The following is a 13,095-nucleotide window of genomic DNA, read 5'->3' as shown; positions in this document are numbered from 1 at the left end:
CTGAGCGAGAAAGTTGCAGTACTGTGAAGTGCCAATGTAGACAAGCCCTACATTCTGCTTGTTTTGCCATGACCCTTTAGCAATGATGTATGTAAACAAATATGGAATTTAAGGACACAATGGACAAAGAAAGAAGAAGTGACAGAGTTTGTGTGTATTGAAGAGAATCTGCTGTCTCTTCAGGCCATGCATTTTACAGGAGAAAGACACTCAGGTGAATTGACTGAGCAGAAGGATGATACAGAACGAATGGCATCTGTGTAGGGAAACATTAATGAATACCATTTTATTTAATTTACCACAAATGACCTCTGAAATGAAGTAATCCAAGGTTCTGTTCTTCATCAGGGAAGAAATTGAAGTGCTTTGTGTAGATGCCATTTCATATGATTGGCTGCTGCTTTCCTTTTCCTCTAATTTCATATATTGGTATGGAGAGACTTTTGAGTCACCATGATGGTCCTCAGTATTGTTTGTTATTTATGTACTACGATAAATGTTCATTGTGCTTTGCAAAACACAGAATAGGACACAGCCCCCAAAAAGCACAGTCTAACTCTTTGGTCTTAAAACAAATCCTCTCACCCACTTATCATTGGTGAATGGGAAGCCCCAGTTCTCTTAAATTTTTGCAGAATTTCAGGTTACTGTGTATAAGGGGTGACAGAACTCTTATGCTTATGAAGATAACATTCCAGGTGTTGAATGAATGTATATTAATGTTCTGTTGTCTTCCTGACTCTGTAAACATGTGACAGCCCACTGCCTCTGCAGCTGCTTCTGTTTTTCAACCAGCAGCAAAGTAAAATTAAGATTCTGGGCAGCAATGAAACTGTCAATAAACTTGTCAATATGATGCTTCTGTTTGAGAAAGCATTTGGGGAGAAGGTTGGGGGAGAGGCTAAATTAGTGGAGAGATGCAGCAGCCAGGATGCTGTGAAGGAGGAGAGGAAAGCTCCTCACAGCAGGAAGGGGTGGTTTCATTTTTTTCAGACTTTTGCTAACTGGAGGCTAATACAACAGGTGAAGCCTTTAAGCACTGTCCAGTTTCAAAGATGACAAGGCATTCAGATGTACTGTCTGAATCCTTTGAAACATCAGGACCTGGAAAACTTTATCCTGGTCCCTATGTGGTCTGCAATTCTGTAGGTGTAGAATTTGCTGTGGAATTCACCCTTTGCTACAGAATTGCTCTCAAGTATCTAAGCTTTAAATTAAAGGCTTGTTTCTAGCCCTCACGTTTGTGAAGGAAACCTTGCTAATGTAACTGTGTAAACCAATGAAATGGTGTCTTCTGAGTTTGTAGGTAGCCCAAGAAAATAGCTGTGAATTTTGCTAGTCATATCACTAGAGTGAAAGATCTAAAATCTAAAGACTGCAATTGAAATGTCAACATTGATAACTGTGTCACTCATAATGGTAGCAAAAACATCCAGCTAATTTCACATGCCCGCAAACTGCTTCCTATGCCCCCAAAAGTGGCAACTGTCCCTATCCCACTTGCCAAACACTACAGCTTCTCCTTACAGCTTCTGCAATGCAGCTGTCTTGTCAGTACAGAAATCTGAGATACTGAAAACTTGAATGTGTGGAGAATGTAAAATAGAATTTACCATCAAAATAAACAACATTAGGACACTACTGCATAGATTGTATTTATATATTTAATTTTAAAACACTTATTCTCTAATTTAAATTAAACTGAGACAGAATTGAGTTTCAGCCTGCCATAGAGTACCTGGACTATATACAATTACCTAGCTATTGAAGTGAGGTTCCTGAGTAACTTGACTCCTCAATCATACCATGCTGTATTTGACAAAAGGAGGAAATTGACTTCTCAAGTGTATTCTAAATATTGGATTAGATTCAGGCACTATTTTTGGGAGAGAGAGTACCTGATCCTAGGAATATTCTTCAAGAACTATAAGAATGACTCAAAGTCTGGAAAACTCACCTTATGGTGAGAGACTTAAGAAGTTCAATGTTTAATTTATTCAAGAGAAGATTAAGAGGTGACTTGATCATGGTCTGCATGGGGAAGATATTTCTGATAGTAAGAGGGCTCTTTAATCTAGCAGGAAAAAAGGTCCAGTTGTTGGAGGCTGAAAGTAGACAAATTTACACTAGAAATAAGATGTTAATTACCATCGTTGTTGAAAATTTATCATAGGGACGTGGTGAGTTCCCCATCATTTAGTCTTTTAAGACTGGATGTCTTTCTTAAAAGAAAAGTTTTGGGCTTGATGCAGAAATTACAGAGTGAGGTTCTGTGGCCTGTGTTATGCAGGAGATCAGGTTAGATGATCATAATGGTCCCGTCTGGCCTTACACTATGGAAGACTCTGATTCCTGAGTTGTAGAAATTCAGTGGGTCTAAGTATTGGCACACTTAGAGCAGAAACTTTAGTCACGATGATGCCTTAAATTACCTTTAAATAAATATTAGGTTAATGTTGCAAAGTCAAGCACTCAGAAGCTGAGAAATACCAGAATTAAAGTGGTCTGTGCAATCTTAATTTGTCCTCCTTTTGCATATGCATTTTGATAGTCTTTGATTACATGATATACTGTCCCATTTCCCTTCCTGATCTCTCTCTGACCCAATTGGTTACAAGTTCTCCTCCCTAGGCTTCTGACCCAATCTGGGTCCTCCTTGATCTAGTCTCTTTGCCCAGCAAGTCCTGGTTCTCCCTATGGCTCCTTGTGAAATGTCTCCCTATCCTCTCCAACTGGTTCCCTTAGGTCTCCCCCTGTCCATTTTCCTCAGTGGCTCCCAGACCTAGTTTCCTTGCCAAGCCATTCCTAGTTGCTGCCACCTACTAGCATTCAGTCCCAGTCTCCATCCCTGCAGGCTCCTTGTCCCAGTCTGTTCCCCAGTCCTCCTCTGTACTGCCTTAGGTCCAGCTGTTGTCCCCTCTGCATTCAAATCCCGTGTCCTCCTCCTCCATGCTGACTGGGTATCAGCAGGGAAGACATGGAGAGCACAGGAGAAACTGGTTCCCTGCTTTCTGTTCTGGTGCGTGGTCTGGCCCCAGACCAGAGTAGCCATTACAGGGAAAGTCCAGCTCTGCCCCTATAGCCCAGGGATGGAGGATGCTCACTCATTTTGTGGGGATGGTGCATGCATTATCTAATCAGCACTAAGAGCTGTGAAAGGCTCAGACATGCTCAGTGAGGACAGACTCGGTGATTTTAGCTGTTAAGCTCTAGCAAGTCTCTACTGAGCATGTGCAAGCTGGGATTTTTTTAAAAATGTGGGTGAATTTTTACAGAAGGTGGCAAAAGGCACATTACTGACATGCAGCTCACCAATTTCAAGTCCTTGCTCCAAAGCATGGGGGCCCTAGAGTTTTCCAAAGAAAGGAGGTGACCAGGAATTTAGCAGGGGAAAAAAGTATTTTTCTCTAGCTTTGTTCTTGGAAATGGCCAACCGTTTTGGCTGAAACTTTGCAGAACAATTTAGCCTGAGGCAGACTCACAGCATGGAAAATTTAAGCCCAAATAGTTAGTTTGGCAAAGTTATAGGCAACTGAAAAGAGGGTCTTATAATGGGAAGTGTCATGCAACTTTAAGCAGTGGTACCAGCACTGCCCATAATAAAGGATTCCAAAATGCTTAAGCAAGTTCTTCATCAGGGTCATTTCATCCACCACTAAAATACAGCAATTGTTTAACAGTGCACACCAACACTACTCAACAGTTTGGGACAAGAAGGGAATCATACTTCCTCCAGCTAGAACTGTAGAGGAAATTTTTAAGCAGTCTGAATTTAATTACTCAAGTTGAATTTTTCTTATGCTTATCGTATTTTCTCACCCTTGTATGATTTTGTTGCGCTGCTAGTTATATCTTAGTTGTTAGGGTTAGTGGAAATTGCTGATATTTAACATAGGTTTGCTAACATAAATTACAGCTTGGAAAGTTTTTCAGTCTGGAATTATTGGTGGTTGGTGCTTTCCTGTCTGAGCCCTGATTGACAGCTCTGAACTATCTCTGGATTCTGCTGCGGGGGAGAAACTGAGGCATTCATATCAATGGGCATGCTAAGTAGGAAAAAAAATAGCACATGAGAGATTTTCCTTTTTCTGTTTCTTGAAACCACTGTCTTTTTAACTGATATTGGCAGCATCAGCAGCCACTAGCAAATTTGGCATGCATGCTTTTTATCTTGACTTAATCTGTAAAGGTTTTGGTCTAAGATGCATAGAATTCATTCTGAGGCAGTGGATATATAGCTCTTTCCTCTGCATAGATGTCTGATGAGTAGGGCCCTACCAAATTCACGGTCCAATTTGATCAATTTCACGGCCAGGGTTTTTTTTAATTGATCAACTTCACATTTTCAGATGTTTACATCTGAAATTTCACAGTGTTGTAACAGTTGGGGGTCCCAACCCAAAAGGTACCCGGAGGTGGTTCTGATTCCCCCCCACCGCACCCCGAGCAGCCGTGCAGAGGAAGGGCAAGTCCTGTCCTCCCAGCCCGGCGGGGACTTGCAGCTAGGGGCCCCGGCTGGGGCACTCCCAGCAGCATGGGAGAGATCAGAATTTCATGGGGAGGGCTTATTTCAGGGTCCATTACATGTTTTTCAGAGCCGTGAAATTGGTAAGGCCCTACTGATAAGGCTTCCTAATATTAATACACTTCACCCACAGAATGTAGCAGTTGAGCATTGTTTTATTGATGCTTGCTTGGGATAACCTGCATAACTCACAAATGACAAGGACTTCAATGAGTAATGTGGTCATTCAAGCCAATAAAATGTTTAGACTGCACCACATTATGTTTTCTGATCTCCCATGTGTCTGAACCAGCCCTTCAAACTACAATATGTATAATATTATCATTGGAACAATAACTTTGTAAGGAAATTATCCTGGCGCCTTTGAAGTCAGTGGAAGGATTCCCATTGATTTAAAGGGATGCTATCAACCTGCTTATGTGTTGGTTTGCGATTACATGATTGTAAAAACCTATGTTAAACATTCTCTCCTCTTGCTGTATTAAAGATTCCCACTAATGGGGAACTCTTTAAATCACTGGTGATAAAGGGAAAATAGAAAAAGGGTCACGTGCACATACATTAGAAGAGCATCTCCTTATTTCCATCTAATTTCTTTCAGCTACAGATTTAGCAGTAGGTTCAAACTACAGCAGAGCAGATTTAGATTAAATCTCAGGAAAAACTTTCTAACTGTAAGAACAGTAGGAAATGGAACAGCCTGCCTCAGAAGGTTGTGGAAGCTCCTTCACTGGAGGTTTTCAAGATGAGACTGGATAGTCATCTGTCTTGGATGGTTTAGACACAACCAATCCTGCATCTTGGCAGGGGGTTAGACTAGATGACCCTTGCAGTCTCTTCTAACCTTGTGATTCTATGATTCTGTTTAGGAGTTGGATTAGGATATATTGACTAAACCAATCGTAAGTGCACGCAGAATATCTATACTTGGTCAGACAAATGGTCCATCAAGCTCAGTATACTGTCTTCCGGCAGTGGCTGGTGCCAGATGCTTTAGAGGGAATGAACAGAACAGGGCAATTATTGAGTAATCCATCCCGATATCCAGTCCAGCTTTTCTCAGTCAGAGGTTTAGGCATGATTTCCCTATACAAAAGCCAGGCTGACTGTTCCTCAACATACTGTGTTCCTTTATATGTCTGATAATTCTGTTCTTTACTATAGTTTCAACAATTTGCCTGGCACTGAAGTTAGGCACACTAGCCTATAATTGCCAGGATTGCCTCTAGAGCCTTTTAAAAAAAAATTGGTGTAACATTAGCTATTCTCTTGTCATCGGGGACAGAGGCTCATTTAAGTAGTAGGTTACATACCACAGTTAGTAGTTTTGCAACTTCATATTTGAGTTCCTTCAGAACTCTTGGGTTCATACTACCTGGTCCTGCTGACTTATTGTTTCAGTTTTTTCCTCAAAATCTCCTCTATTGATGCCTCAATCTGGGACAATTCCTCAGATTTGTTACCTAAAAAGAATGGCTTAGGTGTAGAACTCTTTCTCATCCTCTGCAGTGAAGACTGATGTAAAGAATTTATTTAGCTTCTCCCCAATGTTCTTGTTGTCTTTGAGTGCTCCTTTAGCACTCAATCGAATGGCCCCACTGATTGTTTGGCAGGCTTCCTGCTTCTGGTGTACTTAAAAAATAACAAAGGAGTCTGGTGGCACCTTAAAGACTAACAGATTTATTTGGGCATAAGCATCCGAAGAAGGGATGCATCCGAAGAAGTGAGGTTTTTACTCACGAAAGCTTATGCCCAAATAAATCTGTTAGTCTTTAAGGTGCCACCAGACTCCTTGTTGTTTTTGTAGATACAGACTAACACGGCTACCCCTTGATACTTAAAAAATAAAAAACTTTTTTTTTGCTCTTTTTTTGTCTTTTGCTAGCTGTTCATCAAATTGTTATTTTATGGTCTACCTAGTTATACTTTTACACTTGACTTGCCAGAGTTTGTTCCTTTCTATTTTCCTCAGTAGAATCTGACTTCCAATTTTTAAAAGATGTCTTTTTGTCCCTATCTCCCTCTTTAACTCTGCTAGTGATTGTCGTTTTGCTGTTTTTTTTAATTTGGAGTATACATATAGTTTGAGCCTCTGTTATAGTGTTTTTAAAAAGTTTCTATGCAGCCGGCATACATTTCACTCTTGTGACTTTTAATTTCCATATAACTAGCATCATTTTTGTGTAGTCCTTTTTGAAGTTAAATGCAACTGTGGTGGGTTTCTTTGGTATTTTTCCCCCTACAAGGATAAGAACTTTAATTACATTACGATCGCAGTTACCCAGCGAATCAGCTGTATGCACTTCTTGGACCCGATTCTGTGTGCTACTTATGACTAAATCAAGAATTTCCTCACCCTTTGTGGGATCGAGGCGTGGTTGATCCAAGAGGCAGTCATGGAATTGCATAGTCCTCTTTCATCCTCTCAATGGGAAAACAGGTTATTTTCAACCATGATTGATAATATCAACTTGCAACCATTACTTTGGTTTGTGATCTTGTGATAGCATGGTTCATAAAATTAAATATCACTATCAAAAGGCTGATAAATATGGAACTGTGTATATTCAGAAATAATTACCTAGGATTCTTTCCTGAAATTTAAAGAATAAAGAGTTCTCAAACCTTGAGAATTTTACTTAAGAAGGACAGCTATGAAGTAGATAATATCTAATCATTGTCAATAGTGCAGTTTTTTTTTAAGTGTATTGATTTATATTAAATGTAAAGGATACTTGCCCTTGGAAGCTAAGATTTTGTCATGGTTATTTTTAGTAAAATTCAGGGACAGGTCACGGGCAATAAAGATCACGGTTTCTGTTAATTTTTCTATCTGTGACCTTTACTAAAAATCTGTGACAAAATGGGGATCTGCAGGTCCCCACGCTGCCTGCAGTGGGGCAGGAGCTCTGGGGGCCCCCACCTGGGTTGTTTATTGGAGCTCCAGAGTCCCCTGCAGCCCATGGCTGGGAGCAGTGAGGTACTCCTCCCACCTGCAGATCCAGGGGTTCCCCGCTGGCTGCAGGGGCCGGGAGCTCTGGGGGCCCCCACCCCGCACAGCTCTGGGGGCCCCCACAGTTCTGGCAGCTGTGGGGTACCCCCACCACCTGTGGCAGGTTGGAGCTCCAGGAGCTGCAAGAGGCGGCAGGGGTATCCCGCAGCTCCTGGCCCCCATGTGCGGCTGCGGATCCTGCAGCTCCCAAGCCCCACAGGCTGAATTCACAGAGGTCGCTGGAAGTCATGGATTCTGTGACTTCCATGACCTCCATGACTAAATCGTAGCCTTAATCATGGTTTCTTATACTAGTTTCAGTTTTGATCCACTACCAGTGGAGACAACCGTGTAGCACTGCATCTTGTAAAATTCTTTGAACACTTAAAAAAAACCTAATTTTGCTTTCTGTTGAGTGGTCTGTTTATTTATATTTAAGGAATTTGTGCACTAGTGATTTAGAATAAACTCCCAAGAAGTTTACACACTTATAGTGAAGTTAGAATTTTTTGGGTTTAAACAAGAACTTATTTTAATTTCCTGAGCCAGTCAGACACACAAACATTCATCAGTTGTGGGCTTTCAAAATATAGAAATACTAGAATTGCTTTAGTGAACATTTTCATAGCTTATATCAGGTACTTAGCACTTGGGAGTGTACTTTCAGATACAGCTAGTTACAAAAGACATACAAAAAATAATCTTTCCATTCATCTTAATTACTGCGCATTTGTGCTTTTTGCTTACATCCTGTTAAGTGAGAGTCTGTCTGATGTCCAGTATGTTTGAACATAATTTACTCTGTTTTTACAGTTTGAATACCAACCTGTGATAGCAGAAAGTGTCCAAACCCAACAATTAAGGCATATGGGATTATCTAGAGAGTGGGGTATTTTTTTCTATTAGTCTGTGATATAAAATCTTAACTTATCTTGTGATTACAGAGGTCAGCAGATGGGTCAAGTCCAGAAGATGGAGAAGGTAAGAAAGTATTTTAGTTATTTTAGAACACTAGTTGCTGTCTAATCAGAATTTTGTCTGTTTTATCTCTTAAATCCTTTATCTCTACAGAATCTGACCGTGAGGATGGGAGTTACTGTCCTCCTGTAAAACGTGAAAGAACTTCATCTTTAACACAGTTCCCTCCTTCACAGACAGGTAAAGGGTTTTCTAATTCTTTTACAGCAAGAAAATAAGAGAGAAGATGTACTTCCTTGGTTTCTGTCTAATTCTCCAGTTCTGCCATCATCTTCCATGCTGTGGACAGACTATCTAAAGTGGAGGGCGAGCAGATCCTCTTTCCTTTAAATTGTGCTGCTTTTGCCTCTGCCTTCACTCATGAACCTAAGTCTCATCCACATCACTGCCACAACTGAAGCAAGACAGTGAGGAATGTGGGCTTAAATCAGTAGACAAAGCAGGGATATTAAACAACTTTCTTTACTCATAGATTCATAGATTAAGGCCAGGAAAGATTATTGTGATCATCTAGTCTGACCTCTTGCATAACACAGACCATAAAATTTCACTCAGTAATTCCTGCATCAAATCCATAACTTCTGGTTCAGCTAGACAGAATCATTTAGAAAGACATGCAATTTTGATTCAAAGAAAGTGCATCTTATTTCTAGTCTGAATTTGTCTAGCTTAAGCTTCCAACCATTGGATCTTGTTATATCTTTGTCTGTTAGATACAGTACAAACTATATCTATTGAAACATTTTCTACTGTTCATAGACTTATCAAGCCAACCCATAACTAGTCTTTAGATAAAATAAATAGTGACCTTTTTTAGTTTCTCACAGTAAAGCAAGTTTCCAGGCCTTGGATCATTATTTCTGTCATTGTGGATAACACCGTCACTTAGGCCTGTAATTGGGGCGTCATCTTTGACTCATCTTTGTCTCTCGATCCACACTTCCAGGCAGTGTCCAAGTCTTGCTGCTAAAGTTTCCAAGATTCAGCCTTTTCTTTCTGTCTAGACCATCAAGGCTCTTGTTCAGGCATTTTCATCTGCCTTGACTACTAGTCTCTTCTCTGGCCATGAAACCAGCCACAGCATTCTATTCAAGTCTATTCAAAATGCTGCTACTGGGTTCACCTTCCTGGTACATCACCTCCCTCTGTGCCTCTCTACAGGCTCCACCTCCTCCACTGCTTCAAACAGAATCCTTGCTTTTTAAGACTCTTCACCATTTAGTCCCACCCTTTCCTTCAGATCTATTAACTTATCAAACTGTTGACTTTGCCATCACTGGCATGATGAAGGTGATCTTCATCACTTGCCTGTCTACTGCTCCCTCCAGCATCTACCCAACTCTCTTACACTGTTCCCCATACATTGGGGGGGGGGGGGGGGGGGCACACTCCCCAATACAAATGGTAAAGCTGCCAAATTTTCCCTCAAGTTGCTCCTTAATCTGTCTACTTCTGTGATGCTTCCAAATCAGTGCCAGCTAGCATTAGTTACGCAAGAGATGAGCTGAGACTTCAGTTTTTTTGCTAATTTGTTTTTCTTGTTATTCCACCCAGTTTGTATTCTCCACTGTCATGTCCTGTCTGACATCTAGCCTGTAAGTTCTTTATTTTCTGTCTGTACAGTACTTGCATGATGGGGCTCTGTTAATTATCTGTACTACAGCAGAACCTAGGAACCCCAATCAAGGATCAATCATGTTGTAGGTTCCCTGAAAGCCTTGGTGATAGCTGTTTAGTTTCATACAGTGTAAGGCTAGAAGGGACCATTAGACAACCTAGTCTGCCCTTCTCTAGATCATAGGCCATTAAAATTCACCCAGTTGTTCCTATTCTTAGCCCTAAAACTTCAGTTAGTCTAAAATATCCAGGACTCAGATTAAACAGTGAAGAGAACGAGAGAGACCAAGGTTTCCACCAATGCCTGAGGTCCCTGCAACGGCCAGATGATGATGTCCAGATGATCCTAGCAGGTGAACTATGCCCCATGCTGCAGAGGAAGTTGAAACCCTCCAAGGTCCCTGCCAGTCTGAACTGAGGGCAAACATTTTCCCAACCCCAAATGTGGCCATCAGTATGGCCCTGAGCATGGCACACCAGCCATTCTTCTAAGAAAGAGGAAAGCGTGAACATGCGAATATAAGGATGGCCGTACTGGGTCAGACCAAAGGTCCATCCAGCCCAGTATCCTGTCTACCGACAGTAGCCAATGCTAGGTGTCCTACAGGGAGTGAATCTAACAGGTAATGATCAAGTGAGCTCTCTCCTGCTGTCCATCACCACCCTCTGACAAACAGAGGCTAGGGACACCATTCCTTACCCATCCTGGCTAATAGCCATTAATGGACTTAACCTCCATGAATTTATCCAGTTCTCTTTTAAACCCGGTTATAGTCCTAGCCTTCACAACCTCCTCAGGCAAGGAGTTCCAGAAGTTGACTGTGCGCTGTGTGAAGAAGAACTTGTTTGTATTTGTTTTAAACCTTCTGCCCATTAATTTCATTTGGTGGACCCTAGTTTTTATATTATGGGAACAAGTAAATAACTTTTCCTTATTCACTTTCTCCACATCACTCATGATTTTATATACCACTATCATATTCCCCCTTAGTCTCCTCTTTTCCAAGCTGAAAAGTCCTAGCCTCTTTAATCTCTCCTCATATGGGACCCGTTCCAAACCCCTAATCATTTTAGTTTCCCTTCTCTGAACCTTTTCTAATGCCAGTATATCTTTTTTGAGATGAGGAGACCACATCTGAACGCAGTATTCAAGATATGGGAGTACCATGGATTTATATAAGGGCAATAAGATATTCTCCATCTTATTCTCTATCCCCTTTTTAATGATTCCTAGCATCCTGTTTGCTTTTTTGACTGCCGCTGCACACTGCGTGGACGTCTTCAGAGAACTATCCACGATGACTCCAAGATCTTTTTCCTGATTCGTTGTAGCTAAATTAGCCCCCATCATATTATATGTATAGTTGGGGTTATTTTTTCCAATGTGCATTACTTTACATTTATCCACATTAAATTTCATTTTCCATTTTGTTGCCCAATCACTGAGTTTTGTGAGATCTTTTTGAAGTTCTTCACAGTCTGCTTTGGTCTTCACTATCTTGAGCAGTTTAGTATCATCTGCAAACTTTGCCACCTCACTTTTTACCCCTTTCTCCAGATCATTTATGAATAAGTTGAATAGGATTGGTCCTAGGACTGACCCTTGGGGAACACCACTAGTTACCCCTCTCCATTCTGAAAATTTACCATTTATTCCTACCCTTTGTTCCCTGTCTTTTAACCAGTTCTCAATCCATGAAAAGATCTTCCCTCTTATCCCATGACAACTTAATTTACATAAAAGCCTTTGGTGAGGGAACTTGTCAAAGGCTTTCTGGAAATCTAAGTACACTACGTCCACTGGATCCCCCTTGTCCACATGTTTGTTGACCCCTTCAAAGAACTCTTAATAGATTAGTAAGACACGATTTCCCGTTACAGAAACTATGTTGACTTTTGCCCATCAATTTATGTTCTTCTATGTGCCTGACAATTTTATTCTTTACTATTGTTTCAACTAATTTGCCCGGTACTGATGTTAGACTTACCGGGCAAATTAGTTGATGTCTGTAATTGCCGGGATCACCTCTAGAGCCCTTTTAAAATATTGGCGTTACATTAGCTATCTTCCAGTCATTGGGTACAGACGCCAATTTAAAGGACAGGTTACAAACCATAGTTAAGTAACAGAGCGGTAGCCGTGTTAGTCTGAATCTGTAAAAAGCAACAGAGGGTCCTGTGGCACCTTTAAGACTAAGAAGTATTGGGGCATAAGCTTTTGTGGGTGAATCTTGCGTCTGATGAAGTGGGCATTAACCCACGAAAGCTTATGCTCCAATACTTCTGTTAGTCTTCAAGGTGCCACAGGACCCTCTGTTGCTTAAACCATAGTTAGTAGATCTGCAATTTCACATTTGAGTTCTTCAAAGCATGAAAGCACTGATCCATCCCATTCAGTGTCTCCTCTCAAGTTGTGGACAGTCTCTAATGTTTCAGCGGGAAGTGTGTATGTGGTAGTGGCGGACAGAAGAACTATTCTGCTGACTCAGATTTGAGCCCCAGGCAAGATTAGGTTCAATCTTTGCTGTGCTTTGTCTGAGCACCTCTCTGCTGGTAACCTTCATCACAGTGCCCATTAAATGGAAGTACATTTGAAGATGAAAGCTTGGCACTAGACCCATGGTCACTGGCACGGGGCACAATAGTCTCTTGGGCACATAGAGCATCAATTCACAAGGAGTCATCACTGGTCAGTCCTACGACATGTAAAATTTATAACTCGTTCGCTCTTAGATGATTCACCCGGGTGGCTATTAATGAAGAGACACTGCTTGGAGGCATTGCCTCATTGAGTTTGTCATTTATTTGAAATCCTACTAAAATGGAGTAACAGCAACTCCCCTCCCCCCAGTTTAATTAAGGAGAACCTATGCCCTGTGAGACATTTTGGTATTTAGCCTTTGTAGGATTTCTTATTCATATGATGGTGATTCTAACCTGGCCCTTGCAGTTACCCTTTAAGGCAGCGACTGTTCTTAATGTT

General features: G+C 41.1%; 1 protein-coding gene across 3 annotated transcripts in view; it reads left to right on the top strand.

The window, feature by feature from the left end:
* RANBP3 (RAN binding protein 3) overlaps positions 1-13,095 on the top strand; it is a 199,178-nt gene that overhangs the window by 51,718 nt on the left and 134,365 nt on the right. For all 3 annotated transcript variants that reach the window (XM_054013387.1, XM_054013389.1, XM_054013386.1), the window contains 2 exons: positions 8,462-8,498; positions 8,589-8,675. In XM_054013387.1, the coding sequence (XP_053869362.1) occupies positions 8,462-8,498; positions 8,589-8,675 (124 nt within the window). The remainder of the gene's footprint in view (positions 1-8,461; positions 8,499-8,588; positions 8,676-13,095) is intronic.

The sequence above is a fragment of the Malaclemys terrapin genome, chromosome 24 (genome assembly GCF_027887155.1).
Source record: "Malaclemys terrapin pileata isolate rMalTer1 chromosome 24, rMalTer1.hap1, whole genome shotgun sequence".
In the NCBI taxonomy this organism is placed as follows: Eukaryota; Metazoa; Chordata; order Testudines; family Emydidae; genus Malaclemys; species Malaclemys terrapin.
This window is presented reverse-complemented; position numbering and strand designations above follow the sequence as displayed.